This window comes from Notolepis coatsorum (assembly GCF_963971535.1).
Source record: "Notolepis coatsorum genome assembly, chromosome: 3".
Classification (NCBI taxonomy): domain Eukaryota; kingdom Metazoa; phylum Chordata; class Actinopteri; order Aulopiformes; family Paralepididae; genus Notolepis; species Notolepis coatsorum.
The window spans coordinates 196,248,170-196,262,842 of NC_140167.1; the positions used below are offsets into that span (position 1 = coordinate 196,248,170).

General features: G+C 49.6%; 1 protein-coding gene across 1 annotated transcript; it reads right to left on the reverse strand.

Moving 5' to 3' along the window:
• Window positions 1-400: 400 nt before the first annotated feature.
• LOC311226122 (tripartite motif-containing protein 16-like) lies at window positions 401-2,044 on the reverse strand (the record flags this gene model as incomplete). The annotated part of the gene is made up of 1 exon (XM_084311497.1): window positions 401-2,044. One exon carries the CDS (start codon window positions 2,042-2,044, stop codon window positions 401-403), a length of 1,644 nt encoding a protein of 547 aa, XP_084167623.1.
• Between the last annotated feature and the right edge of the window lie 12,629 nt (window positions 2,045-14,673).

The window sequence follows — 14,673 nt, forward strand, 5'->3', positions numbered from 1 at the left end:
ATAACCAAAGGTGATCAAATACAAATACAATGGTTGCATATTGTGGTCCAACTTACCCGGAGTATGAAAATAAAGATTTTTACTTCCCCACATGCTAAGGAACAGAGGTATTGAAGATAGGAATCAAATATGTGAATATGCAAATATCCAACCAAACAAACTTTACCCCGGTAGGCTAGAAACTAGAAACAAAGAAAAACATAGTGTGTGTGTGTGTGTGTGTGTGTGTGTGTGTGTGTGTGTGTGTGTGTGTGTGGTGTGTGTGTCACTCAGAACAATGATAGAGTGACTGAGTGAATGTAACTCCTAATTACCTCATCTTTCACAACTCAGCATCTTCAAGATCAATTTAAACCCCAAACCCTGGGTAGAGGAGCTGTGAATGTCACTGATCTCTACTTCAGCTCACAAAACTCAGCAAAAGTCCAGGATAGAGAGGCAGAGTGAATGTGGTGTTGACTCTGTGCAGGAGGCTCATTGTGTGAGAGACGCTGTAGAAGGACAGAGTACCTGCCCTGTGATCCAGGTACACTCCTATTCTGGAGGACAGGGGGCCAGATACTGTTATTCTCTTGTTATTGTGTCTGAATGTGTAATCACTTTGTCTGCACTCTAAAGCCCAGGATTTGGAATTGCATCCAAATACACAGTTCTCCCTCGTGCCTGTTCTACTAATGTCTTTGTAGGAGGCTGCTACAGAAACCCCTCCACTACTCCACTCCACCTCCCAGTAACAGCGTCCAGTCAGACCTTCTCTACCCAGAACCTGATACCTTTCAATAAATCTTTCTTGGTGATTAGGATATGACTGCTTTTGCTGCATCAGTGTTGCTTTTCTGTTCCCCTCAGACAAAGACAGATATCCGTTTGTTGTGTTTGGGTCCAGTGTGATCTGAGAGGAATATTGTAAGAAGTCAGCTCTGGTCTTGGGCTTTGGTGGCAGTAAAAGATGAACAGCATTCACTGTTGTTGAGATTCTGGGCCACTGCTCTTTTAGAACGTCCTGTAGTTTGTCTCTCAGCTCAGACATGACCTCAGTCACATCTGCAAAGCACAGGAGAGGAAGGACACTGATGCTGGGTGAGTCTGTAGACTCACTGGGACTGGATAGGGGGGGGTAACTCTGTAGAAAGTGGATGTGGTCCTCTGTGTGTGAGAGCTGCTCCAGCTCAGTGTCTCTCCTCCTCAGGTCCGCTATCTCCTGCTCCAGTCTCTTCTGCAGTTCTTCAGCCTGAGTCACTGTGGTCCTCTGTTGGGCTCTGATGACCTTCTTCAGCTCAGAGCGCCTCGTCTCCAAGGAACGTATCAGCTCAGTAAACATTCTCCCACTGTCCCCCACTGCTTTATCAGCAGAGCGATTGAGAGAATCAACAGCCTGTTGGGCCTCTTTGAGTTGCTTCTCTCTCTCCTGGACTCTCTGGTGGATTTTCTGCTGACTCATGCCAAGCTCTCTCTGTCTCTCCGTCCTTTCTGCTGCAGCCGAGACTGTATCATGGCCTTCATGTTCATCCATGGAACACAAATAACAGATGCACTGCTGATCAGTACGACAGAACATCTTCATAGCTTCATCATGACGAGAGCAGGTGTTCTCCTGAAGCTGTGTGGAGGCTTTGACCAGCTTGTGTATCTTTAACGGAGCTACAGTATAATGAGGCTGGAGGTGAGTTTCACAGAAAGAGGTCAGACATACCAGGCAGGACTTGAGGGCTTTCTGCTTTCTCCCAGTGCAGAAATCACAGGCCACGTCTCCAGGTCCAGCATAACAGTGATCAGGAGGAGCAGCTTGGAGTCCTGTCTTCATTAGCTGTTCTATCACTTCAGCCAGCATGTTGCTTTTCTTCAGAACAGGCCTTGGAGTAATAGTCTCCCTGCACTGGGGACATGTGTAGATCCCCTTCTGATCATCGTGATCCCAGCAGTCTTTAATACAGCCCATACAGTAGCTGTGTCCACAGGGAATAGTTACCGGATCCTTCAGTACATCCAGACAGAGAGAACAGCAGAACTGGTCCCGGTACATATCAACTCCTTGCTGCGCCATTTTATTCTACAAAGACAACGACACTCTACGTTTTGTTTTCTCAGGAAGAGTGATCGTGTGTTTGGTGAGAGTGGGAGGTGCTTCCTGGTTCTAGCTGTCCAGGGGAGGAGTCGCTTTAAAGAGACTGTGAGGATTCGCCTGTTCCCTGGACCTTTAATTCCCTGTCTCCATACCTCACCAGCCCCCACCCTTGCGATGATTTACTCTCCTCTACTCTTCACCAGCCCCCACCCTTGGACTTTCTTGTTCCTCTACCTTCACACACCTGTTGGGAGTTTGCAATCTGCTCGGGAGGAGTACTTAGGTTGCAGACTCCCCTCCAGTCCTGGTCGGGTCGTTCTTGTTACTACAATCTACTGCCGCGTCTCAGGCGTGAGACGTTGTGCCACCCCGGTACATCACCACCTGTCGCCGTTTGCCTGGAGTGGGACGCCGTCTACGCTCTCTAATTCTCTACGGGAGGTTTCCCAGTGTTCCCACTCCAGACGTCAAGCCGGCGCGCATCGCTTCCTTTTTCCACGGGAGGATGCGTCTCTTCGCCCCGGTCCCCTGGGACCCCTGTGTTCTGCGCTGCCCGTCTTCAGCATCCGAGTAGGATCCCCGTGCCAGGCCTCCGCCGTCAGGCCCCTGTTCCCGTGCCAGGCCTCCGCCGTCGGGCCCCTGGTCCCCGTGCCAGGCCTCCGCCGTCGGGCCCCTGTTCCCGTGCCAGGCCTCCGCCGTCGGGCCCCTGTTCCCGTGCCAGGCCTCCGCCGTCGGGCCCCTGGTCCCCGTGCCAGGCCTCCGCCGTCGGGCCCCTGTTCCCGTGCCAGGCCTCCGCCGTCGGGCCCCTGTTCCCGTGCCAGGCCTCCGCCGTCGGAACCCTTTCCTCATCCCTGTAAGCAGCTCTGGCCCTCGCCCTGTCCAAGGCCTTACCCTGTTTTCTGTCCCTGTCTCCAGCCCGCCTCTCCGGGCCTCTGTCCCTGTTCCCCCTCTCCAGTGCCCCTGGTCCTGGTCCTTGACATTTAGCCTTAGCCCTGGACGCCTGTACGTTAATGCCAAGCAAGCAGTGCAAAAATGCTTCCGCATTCGTCACCGCACGCTAGTGCGGTAAAGCGCCCTTCTTTTCAGACAAATGCTACCGTGCGTGCACCGGCGGCGGCGTGCTCGCTCAGGTGCGTGCGTGCGCCGGCGTGCTCGCGCGAGGTGCCCGCGCATGCGACACGAGCGGAGCTCAATATATATAAGTCACCGCCCCTTATTCAGTATCTAGCAAATAGCTCAATTGGCAAGGACACATGGCTGTGGATCCTATGGCTTGTTTGCTGGCGAGTTCGAATCCCATCAAAAATATTTTTTAACGTGATTTTTTTTTAACGTGTATTCTTTCGCCGATTAAGGTTAGGCATTGTTTCGGAGTTGGTTAAGGTTAGAACGGTTAAGTTTAGGCGCTGTTAAGGAGCTGGTTAAGGTTAGAGTTTGTCAAAGAGAATGGCAATATAATTTCTATGGTTAAGGTTAGGCATGGTTAAGGTTAAGGTTAAGGTTAGGCATTGTTTCGGAGTTGGTTAAGGTTAGAACGGTTAAGTTTAGGCGTTGTTAAGGAGCTGGTTAAGGTTAGAGTTTGTCAAAGAGAATGGCAATAGACAGCCTATTTCCGCGAAAATGAAAGGCGCATTACTGCATGCCACTACGGTAAATTTTTGCACTGCTTGCTTGGCATAAAGCTACACGCGCCCTGGACAGCATAGGTGAAAGCCAGCCAGCCTCTCCTAGAGACGGGCTCGAGTGATGCTCCTCACGGGTAAATCCCACACAGCAGCGGGGTAGACGGTTCTCTGCTCCAGCAACCACGGTACCAAAATCAATATAATCCAGCCGGAAAAGGCTCTGCATTCACCGGTGTAAATTCTCCTGTGCACGGTACTTCACATTAACTAGGTCGAACTTGACGTTATTTCACTAAGCTCTGACACTTTTACTATCCTATTCGCACGCGGTTATAAGTGCTCTATTTAGACGCAAAGTTGCTCACTTCACTTGGTCGTTGACTCGTGGTGAAGGCTTTAACGTTTGAGGGTAACTAAGACTAAGGGTAAACTAACTGCTGTATCCACCTGCGCCGTATTTATACGTAAGGTGAATAATCTAGTGCCAACCTCAGTTCTGTCTCGTATTACTGCGCAAAACTGGCCTTGGCGGTGACTTTGAACTAGACATTGGGGGGTATGGCCGTGGCGCCTAGGGGATCGCTTCCAATAGGAGAACGAATATTATGGTCTGTCCTGTACCAGGTAAAGGGATATTCCGTGTATATATACAAAGAATATACAAGGGATATAAAACGATATACAAATATTATACATGGGATCTCAGGCAATAAATATATATATTCGGTTTAATCTGACCCTTTGTAACAGCCGCCTCCTAATTAGTCCGCACCTAATTAGATAAGCAGAGACAGATTAACCGTCTTGTCCACTACTCAATGTCCGTTGTGAGGAGTAGGGCAATTCACAAAGTCAGTGGGTCATGGTCGTCATTAAGGGAGTCGGGTAGCCTTGGCAACTCTATCAGCCTCGCCACGGGTCGGGTGTATGTCCGTCCCTGGACGAGCACTTCTGCCGCTCTGACCTTTCCGTCGGCACCAGTGATCACTTTGCTTACGCGGCCGGCCGGCCGGCCACACACAGACTGCTTTGATCTGTGCTTGGCTGCGCCTCCACATCCTCCGTCTGTTCCTCTTGTTTGGTCTGTACCCCGTCTGAGGAGGGGCCGGTTCCGGCCGCCCCATCAAGGAGTCGCTTGGGGTGCTGGGTTCGAGGTCAGCTACGTCTGGAGCGCAGCTGAGGGGGGTGGAGTTCGAAACTCCCTTTTGTGCCCACGGTTCTCTCACAGGCCTCTCGCCTAATGTCAATAGCCTCTCAACGGGCTGTACGGGAGAGTGGCCGGTGTCGCTCACCTTTGTGTGTAGGCAGCGTGTAGACGTGGGTTGACTGTCAAGTCCGTAGAGGGGGCCCTGGAGCGTCCACCCCAGTCGGGTCTGAACCGCGACTGGGCATCCTTTGGGTCCGATGTGGGCCGCCTCAATTGGGAGAATGAGGTCCGCGTGGTCGGAGCCGATGAGCAGGGTCGGTGTGGCGCCGTCGATAAGCGGTATAGGTAGTTGACGTAGGTGCACATACTTCGCCATCAGCTGTGGGATGGGGTAGGTGTACTGTGATAGGCCTATGTCGTGGCTGGTGAAGACGTTGGTAATACTATACTGCTTCTCTGGCTGGTCCACCGCTGCTATCTTGAAGGAGAAATTTTTACCCTTTATGGTCTTCTGGTCTCTTCTGATGGTACGTATGGTCATTGTTCCTTTGGCACCCCGCAGACCCAGCTGGGCTGCGGCGGAAGCGAGGAGGAGAGTCTTTTCAGACCCATCGTCTAGGACGGCGTAAGTGTCCAGGACCTTGTCCTCGTAGCTCAGGAGCACTCTGACCACTTTGATGAGCACTCGGGGGGTCCCGCTATGCTGGTCTATATGGAGCACTCCTGTTGGTCGGTTGCCTTGGATCTTCTGGTGGGCCTCCTGGGCGAGTCTCCCCGTACGTGTCGTCGTGGGCTGGTACTTGGTGGGTACCAGGGGCCGGGTACCCAGGTGCTGTTCCTCGGTGCTGACGGTGCGTCAAACTCACCCGTGAGTTGAGTCGGGGGTTTGTAGCGCAGTGACTCTGGGCTGACGTCTGGGCTGTACTGGGCCTCCTGGTCCAGAGTACGTTGCTGCTGGTCGGGGCTGTACTGGGCCTCCTGGTCCAGAGTACGTTGCTGCTGGTCGGCTTGACATTCCTCCTCTTCCTCTTCCTCTTCCTCTGCTAGGTCCTGGAGTCTTCTGTTCAGTCTCTCGGCGTGGTCCAGTTCTTCCCGGTTGCTGGGTCTCGTATGGACCGGCCGGGGAGGGGGTTCGGAGACGTGGACAGGATCCTCCTGTTGGCGGGGTCCCGGGTCGCTTGGTCGGGTAGGGGAATGTGTCCTAGACCCTTGTCGTGATGATCTCCGGGAGCTCCGTGCGGAGAGAGGGGGTGTCGCCATGGCAATCAATTTTTCCATCATCTGCGCCTGCAGCCGGTCGCGCTCTGCCTCGCGCTGGGCATGGGCGGCGTCGCGCACTGCTTCGCGCTGGGCAATTGCGGCGTCGCGCTGTGCATTGGCGCTGGCATGGGCGGCGTTGCGCTGTGCATTGGCGGCGGCGCACTGTGCATTGGCGCGGCTTCTTTCAATGTTCTCTTCCGTCTGAAGGCGTCTGGTCTCCAGTCTTATGCGGTCGTCTTCACTCCTTTGTTGCGCCTGGAAGCGCTCTCGCTCGGTTGCAGAATGTTCGCGTTCACTGAGGGCTTGCGCTTGGAGTTGCGCGTGAAGGCGCTCTCGTTGGTCTGCAGCTTGTTCGCGCTCGCTCGTCTGTTGCGCTTGAAGTCGATCGCGTTCGGTGGAGGCTGCCAGGGTGGCGATGAATGCCTGCGCCAGCATCTTGTCCGCTTCGCTGGGGGAAGACACCGGCGAAGGTGATCGGCTTCTGGCAGTGCTCGTTGGAGATCCGTTCTCCTGTCGCGCTCCGAGGAGGTCCATCTCCTGGGTGTGCGTCTCTTCTGGTAGTGGGTCGGGTTCCGTCCCTGGAGCGCTTTCTTTATCCTGGAGCTCTCCGGGGACTGTCCCGTTGGCGTTGTCGGGGGGTAAAGTCATGTCATGTCCCTCTTGGTCCCCCCCGTGAGCTTGGTCAGTTACGTTAGAACCCACTAGGGTCTCTACTGGCAGGGTCGCCTGGTCGGTAGGGTTTGACATACTTTTACTATCCGCTTTTTCCGCGTTTAACATCTGTATAAAGCTAGGTAGTAGACTGGCAGCGTAGTCCTCTAGGTAAGGAGGTGGCTGCCGTCTGCGCTGCGGGCGATCTAGCTTAGGAGAACCGTTTGTGGAGTGTTCATCGCTGGCCATGTCAATATTAATATTATATTAATATTACGCTAATTACCCTCCGGCTCGAAGGACCAATTGTAACTGAGGGGTACAATTCCCTGACTGTATTAATAAGTATGGTATCATTAAACCACTACTGAGTTATGTACATTACTACTGGCCATACAGTACACAGGTATATGTGATGAACACCCCCACAATAACATGGCTTAACAAGGAAAGTACTGTTTGTAATAATATTTATTAGAAGAGCACCAAGATTATCTTACATTTATTAAGAATTAGAGTTGCGCTTGTAAGGCGAAGAATGTGCATGAATAGGTCAAGAGCGTAAGTCCATGAGCATATTACGAAGGGGATAATTAATACCACCTGTAGCATAAGAATTATATATGGTACACTAGTAGGTCAGCTGGAGATACTAAGGGGGTTCCCTCCGGTTGTAAGCCAGCAGGGGGGAGGAATGTTCGAATGCAAAAGTCTGGATCAACGGGGAATCAATAAGCTCCAGCTACGGGAGGCGGTACATTACTCCCTTGATCGGCAGACGAAAGCAACAGCTATAATCCAAGTATGCGCGACAGCATAGGTGAAAGCCAGCCAGCCTCTCCTAGAGACGGGCTCGAGTGATGCTCCTCACGGGTAAATCCCACACAGCAGCGGGGTAGACGGTTCTCTGCTCCAGCAACCACGGTACCAAAATCAATATAATCCAGCCGGAAAAGGCTCTGCATTCACCGGTGTATATTCTCCTGTGCACGGTACTTCACATTAACTAGGTCGAACTTGACGTTATTTCACTAAGCTCTGACATTTTTACTATCCTATTCGCACGCGGTTATAAGTGCTCTATTTAGACGCAAAGTTGCTCACTTCACTTGGTCGTTGACTCGTGGTGAAGGCTTTAACGTTTGAGGGTAACTAAGACTAAGGGTAAACTAACTGCTGTATACACCTGAGCCGTATTTATACGTAAGGTGAATAATCTAGTGCCAACCTCAGTTCTGTCTCGTATTACTGCGCAAAACTGGGCATGTTGAGACAAGCCTTGGCGGTGACTTTGAACTAGACATTGGGGGGTATGGCCGTGGCGCCTAGGGGATCGCTTCCAATAGGAGAACGAATATTATGGTCTGTCCTGTACCAGGTAAAGGGATATTCCGTGTATATATACAAAGAATATACAAGGGATATCAAACGATATACAAATATTATACATGGGATCTCAGGCAATAAATATATATATTCGGTTTAATCTGACCCTTTGTAACACCTGGCCCTTAGCCTTAGTCCCTTAGCCTGTTCGCCTCTTAAAGGCACAGTGCCGCATTTTCCAGATTTCCTTTACTCTAGTGTTTTTGTGCTCTCCTTTAAAGGGACTGTGCCGCTTTTTGTTATGTAAGAAATAAATGCCCTGTTTTGGCTTACTCTCATACCTGTCTTGTGTTGTGCAATTGGGGTCGGTTACAAACCATAACAGTACGACCCGACCAGTCGACGACCCCCGCCAGCACAGACAGTGTATGTGAGTTTTCCCCTGTTAGTTCCCCGTTTAGTTCCCCTGTTAGTTCCCCTGTTGACTCCCCTGTTAGCTCCCCTGTTAGCCTCGTTAGCTCCCCTGTTAGCTACCCTGTTCCCCACTGCTAGGACTGCCCCTTCAGCTAGCAAGGTCAGTCTCCCCACTGCTAGGACTGCCCCTTCAGCTAGCAAGGTCAGTTTCCCACAGCTAGGACTGTCCTTCCAGCTAGTTTGTTCTCCTTTGCTAGTCCAGCCCTGTCTGCTAGCCTAGCTCCGGCAGCTAGCGCAGCCTCTATGCTAATGTAGCAGTACAGCTAGCATAGGCCCTGTAGCTAGCAATGCTCTGGCAGCTACCCAGTCCCTCTGCTAGCCCCACTTTAGGTGTTGCTTCCCCTGCTAGCATGGCCCAGTTTTTTTTTTTTGTTTGTTGCTTTGTCATGTCCCCTGCCCCGCTGTCTGAATTATTCGGTCGCCCGGTGGCTCCCGTGGAGGGGGAGGTACTGTGAGGATTCACCTGTTCCCTGGACCTTTAATTCCCTGTCTCCTCACCTCACCAGCCCCCACCCTTGCGATGATTTACTCTCCTCTACTCTTCACCAGCCCCCACCCTTGGACTTTCTTGTTCCTCTACCTTCACACACCTGTTGGGAGTTTGCAATCTGCTCGGGAGGAGTACTTAGGTTGCAGACTCCCCTCCAGTCCTGGTCGGGTCGTTCTTGTTACTACAATCTACTGCCGCGTCTCCGGCGTGAGACGTCGTGCCACCCCGGTACATCACCACCTGTCGCCGTTTGCCTGGAGTGGGACGCCGTCTACGCTCTCTAATTCTCTACAGGAGGTTTCCCAGTGTTCCCACTCCAGACGTCAAGCCGGCGCGCATCGCTTCCTTTTTCCACGGGAGGATGCGTCTCTTCGCCCCGGTCCCCTGGGACCCCTGTGTTCTGCGCTGCCCATCTTCAGCATCCGAGGAGGATCCCCGTGCCAGGCCTCCGCCGTCGGGCCCCTGTTCCCGTGCCAGGCCTCCACCGTCGGGCCCCTGGTCCCCGTGCCAGGCGTCCGCCGTCGGGCCCCTGTTCCCGTGCGAGGCCTCCGCCGTCGGGCCCCTGGTCCCCGTGCCAGGCCTCTGCCGTCGGGCCCCTGTTCCCGTGCCAGGCCTCCGCCGTCGGGCCCCTGTTCCCGTGCCAGGCCTCCGCCGTCGGGCCCCTGGTCCCCGTGCCAGGCCTCCGCCGTCGGGCCCCTGTTCCCGTGCCAGGCCTACGCCGTCGGGCCCCTGTTCCCGTGCCAGGCCTCCGCCGTCGGAACCCTTTCCTCATCCCTGTAAGCAGCTCTGGCCCTCGCCCTGTCCAAGGCCTTACCCTGTTCTCTGTCCCTGTCTCCAGCCCGCCTCTCCGGGCCTCTGTCCCTGTTCCCCCTCTCCAGTGCCCCTGGTCCTGGTCCTTGACATTTAGCCTTAGCCCTGGCCCTTAGCCTTAGTCCCTTAGCCTGTTCGCCTCTTAAAGGCACAGTGCCGCATTTTCCAGATTTCCTTTACTCTAGTGTTTTTGTGCTCTCCCTTAAAGGGACTGTGCCGCTTTTTGTTATGTAAGAAATAAATGCCCTGTTTTGGCTTACTCTCATACCTGTCTTGTGTTGTGCGATTGGGGTCGGTTACAAACCATAACAGAGACAGTGTCTATTTTACTGTGATTCATAGATAGAAGATGTTTTTTTTTTTTTACTTAGTTCAGGACTTTCTATCGTCATCAACTACCTCTAATTAGCTTACTTTGTCAAGGAAACCCCACTAAAACAAAGCACAAAGAGAGACATAGAGAAAATGGTAAACATACTGAATAAAACACTCTTTCTCTCTCACTCTCTCATTTACTCTCTTGCTCTCTCTCTCCTCTCTCTCTCATTTACTCTTGCTTTCTCTTTCTCTCACCCTCACTCTCTCCTCTCTTGCTCTCTCTCTCCTCTCTCTCTCATTTACTCTCTTGCTTTCTCTTTCTCTCACCCTCACTCTTTCTCCTCTCTTGCTCCCTCTCTCTCCCTCTCTCTCTCTCTCTCTCTCTCTCTCTCTCTCTCTCTCTCTCTCTCTCTCTCTCTCTCTCTCTCTCTCTCTCTCTCTCTCTCTCTCTCTCTCTCTCTCTCTCTCTCTCTCTCTCTCTCTCTCTCTCTCTCTCTCTCTCTCTCTCTCTCTCTCTCTCTCTCTCTCACTATTTCTCTCTCTCTTTCTCATTATTTCACTGATTTGATTGACTGATTTGTTTGAAGGCTGGTTTCTTACCAGTTTCCTTTTTGTCTCAGAAAGACCCTGACTTCATTGCTGGGCATTGGTGTCAAAGTAAATCTGCAGTAATGATCATTTCATGAGCAAAGTTATATATATGAAATGATAATGCAATGAAAACCTATAAAACCCATGATTACAGTTGTTAATATGATAACTGAATAACTTGATGCTACCAAATATGCATTAATAGTGTAGACACGTGAATATGTCCAACCGTAATTCAATGTGTCTAACTGTATTCATTGTGCTCTAACTGTTTTGTGATAACGCTGTGTAACTGGATGACCCGTTTTGATTCTATATACTTTAATATTGACATTCAGTAGTGGGACATGGCGCTGGACTGTCGCCAGGGGGAGCTGGTGCGACGTTGGGCTGGCCAAGACAGGTGAGGAAGAGGCTAGGTTGAAGGAGGAGCTGGATACACGAGACGACCTCTTCGTCAATTTCCAGTGAAGCAAGCGGACGTGTGGACGAAGAGCTCTTGATAATAAGGACACGCGAAATACGACTCCTGCCATGGTGTGGAAAAGTAACGTCGTATGTGAAAGTTTAGCTTCCCAGTATAGTGCTTGGTTTGAACCAAGAAGAAGACATTCAACAGCCGGACTGCACTGTTGATATTCCACGCGCCGGGTTTAGGAGTGTATAGGCGGAAGACTAGGGGGTCGCACTGACCAAAGCTTAGCTTCAAATAGGACTAGTAACCTGGTTAGCTCCACGTGTCGCCACGCCGTTTCCAGCCCTCGAAGCAGACGCCGCCGCCAGACGTCACAGGGCTTGACTCGCCTCCAGCCTTCTCCTAGCCGACGGCCAGCCCAGCGATTCACCTGTCTACCACCAGCCCAGCCAGCTCTCCTGTGTATCACACGGGACCGTTTGACGGCCAACCCACGCCACAAACATTCGTTGTGGGGACGGAACGACACTCGGTTGGCATACCCACGGCAGGTACATTTAGCGCTCCAAGCGCCCTGGAATATTATCGGCAAACATTTCCGTTTTCGGTAGCATGCTCGCTAAGAGTGAAGATAATAGGGTGCTTTGAACTTCCACGTGCACTAGAGACCAGGGGCGCCCCAACCTTTATTATTTTGTTCATGCCGGCTTGATCAGGTATTTTGTTCAGTGTGGGCCCACTCTAGTGTATTTGTTGTGTTGTGTTATTGTGTGGTGCATATGGCACAATTGTGACTCGACGTGACCAAACCCAACGTAATGCGTCGAGATGCAAGTGTCAGAAAAACGAAAACATTTCTTCCACTTCACAAAATCGAAAAAATCTAAATCTTGTTTTTTTTACTGCTTTGAAATGTCATTAATGTGTTCCCTTATTTGCCCTTATTTGCAAACTTAAATACAACTTGTAAATGAGGTAATTATTGTTAGATAGTTTGATAGTAATGACTCTCAATACTGTGGAAAGACTACAGCCGAGGGCATTTTACGCTGGGTGTGGCTGTCCGCGTGTGCTTCACAGGTACTTAACGAGGTGTTGAAAGACACACGGACACACGCTCTCCTTTCTTAGCAGAGAGAAGAACAATGTTAATACACTGTCTTATCTTAATGTTATAAGTTATAGCAACGTAACTTGTGACAAACACAGTGTCTATATAAAAAAGATAAAACAAATAAAAAAGACCGTCATCAAAAAACGCGAGTCCTCGGGTGTATTGTCATTAACACTTTCAGTGCCACCAGGTGGCGCCAGAGTTAGCGCTTGAATGCCACCATCGGCGCCAATGTTAACCTTAATATCGCCTAATCTATGTTTTAAATTATGGCTATGTGTCTAATCTGCCCGTCGCTTATCAAAGAATCCTTTTCCAGTCAGTGCTGTCAAGGCAGATTGGTTTTTTATCGCTTCATTTCCGTTTGAGAGCATTTTGAAAAGCACCCGTTTTGAGGTAAAAAACAGCCCATTCTGGGCCATTCTGTAATAATCGTCTTTTACTGGAATATTCCAGAACGTTGATATTTGTCGGCCTATTTATGAATCGTTTTCAAATAAATGCTAGATGATCAATATTATACGTACACGCATGCCCATTCGAGCCACGCGCGGATAATAGCCTTGTTCATTTCCTCTTGGACTTTTACAGTGAAACCGATAGAGGACATTTCACAAAACAGCTTATATCTTCATGAGTCTGATTATCCTAACACTGATAACATAGATTCCTTACCTGACATCAGATGGTATCCAACTGGTATATTCCAATTCCTGATCACCATTCGAAAAAATCGATAAGTGTATAGATCCAACGTGTGTACAGTAGAACACATGATTCCGCGGGTCTCAGAGGCTCCAGAATGAACTGTGATAACCCCGGCTGCATCAGTGGACTGGAAAATGTGGAGTACAGGATTTTTTCCCCCATCCATTTTCATTGAGTCCATTCCAAAATCCCTTATGTCATCTGGGAGACGATAGGGGGCGCTTTTTTCCACATCTGATCGCCGGCGGCTTTCGGGTAGACTAGGGTAGGCTCGCGTGATGCAATATGATTTCAGATCGCTAAAAAAAAAAAAAAAAAACGAATTTCGTTCGAGTGAATTTATTGCAACCTAATGGCATAAGAAGTAAATTCATTCAATAGGGAAACTCAAAGAAAATAACAAACAACTTATGTATTATCATTATCAGGTCAAGATGCGATGGTTGTTGTTGTTTTCACTATACACTTCGGTGGACACTGTGCTGAAGACGAACGCGCGCTGGCAATTCATCACGGATTTCATGTTGCCGGATAAAACAGAACCAGAAAAAAACTCAGATTCTGTTTCAGAAGAAGACAACGAAGACGAAGTTCTTCGGGCTATAATCACTGTCACTGACAGCAACGCTGAAGAGCCAGATGATGGTGACGCACCTAACGGATTTGCAGACGAGGTAGAACAACATAATGAGCTTTGTGGGAGTTGAATCTGACCCTGAATCTGAACATTGAACATTGACTTTAGCATGTCTATTTTATCATGCCTATTTTTCTCGTGTTATTTTAAATGATAATAAAATCTTGAAACTTGATTCGTCTTGTTTATATCAGGGTCCCCCATTTTCCTTATAATACATTTACATTTAGTCATTTAGCTTTTAGACTTACAAGGTGTTAGTTTGGCTACATTTACCATTGACCGGCAAAACAACATTTGAAAAATAAATGAAATGGGAAAAGAGGAACCCCCCCCCCTGTTTGAAAAGGAGATGGAAGAAACAAAGCTTATCTGTTTCCATCCCCCATCAATAACTAATTGCAATATTATATATACTTCAGCAAGTACAATACGACACGATTTCCAATACATATGATACAATACAATTAGCAAATACTTCAACTACACACAACACAATCACACATGCACACACACACACACACACACACACTAGACTATACTCTCATGTCACCCTTCAAATCATTCTCATACAATACGTTGGGCTTCCTCCCTGGTATAATTTGTGAACACCATCTTTTTGAACGTCCTCTTTAATATATTTATAGATTGACTGGATTTGATCTCCTCCTCCAGATCACCAGGTCCTTTAATTTCAGGACTGAAACTTTTAAAAACAAAGAATTTGTATGTGCTTTATAGCTCTCATTGGTTACAATCCTGATTGCTCTTTTTTGGAGCATAACCAAAGGAAGTAGGTTGGTTTCATAGGTATTTCCCCACACCTCAACACAATAATTCAGATAAGGACCAAAGCATTATATAAGATAAAAGAAGATTGTTGGTTCAGCCAATACCTTGACCTCCACATTACATGGCTTATGTGAGGCTTCCAACAAATTGACATAACAAAAGAGCCTGATGCAAGGTGTTAATGTCCACAGAGAGAGAGGGGGGCCATTTAATACAATGCATTCTGGGTAGGGTTGTAGTTGTTTAACAC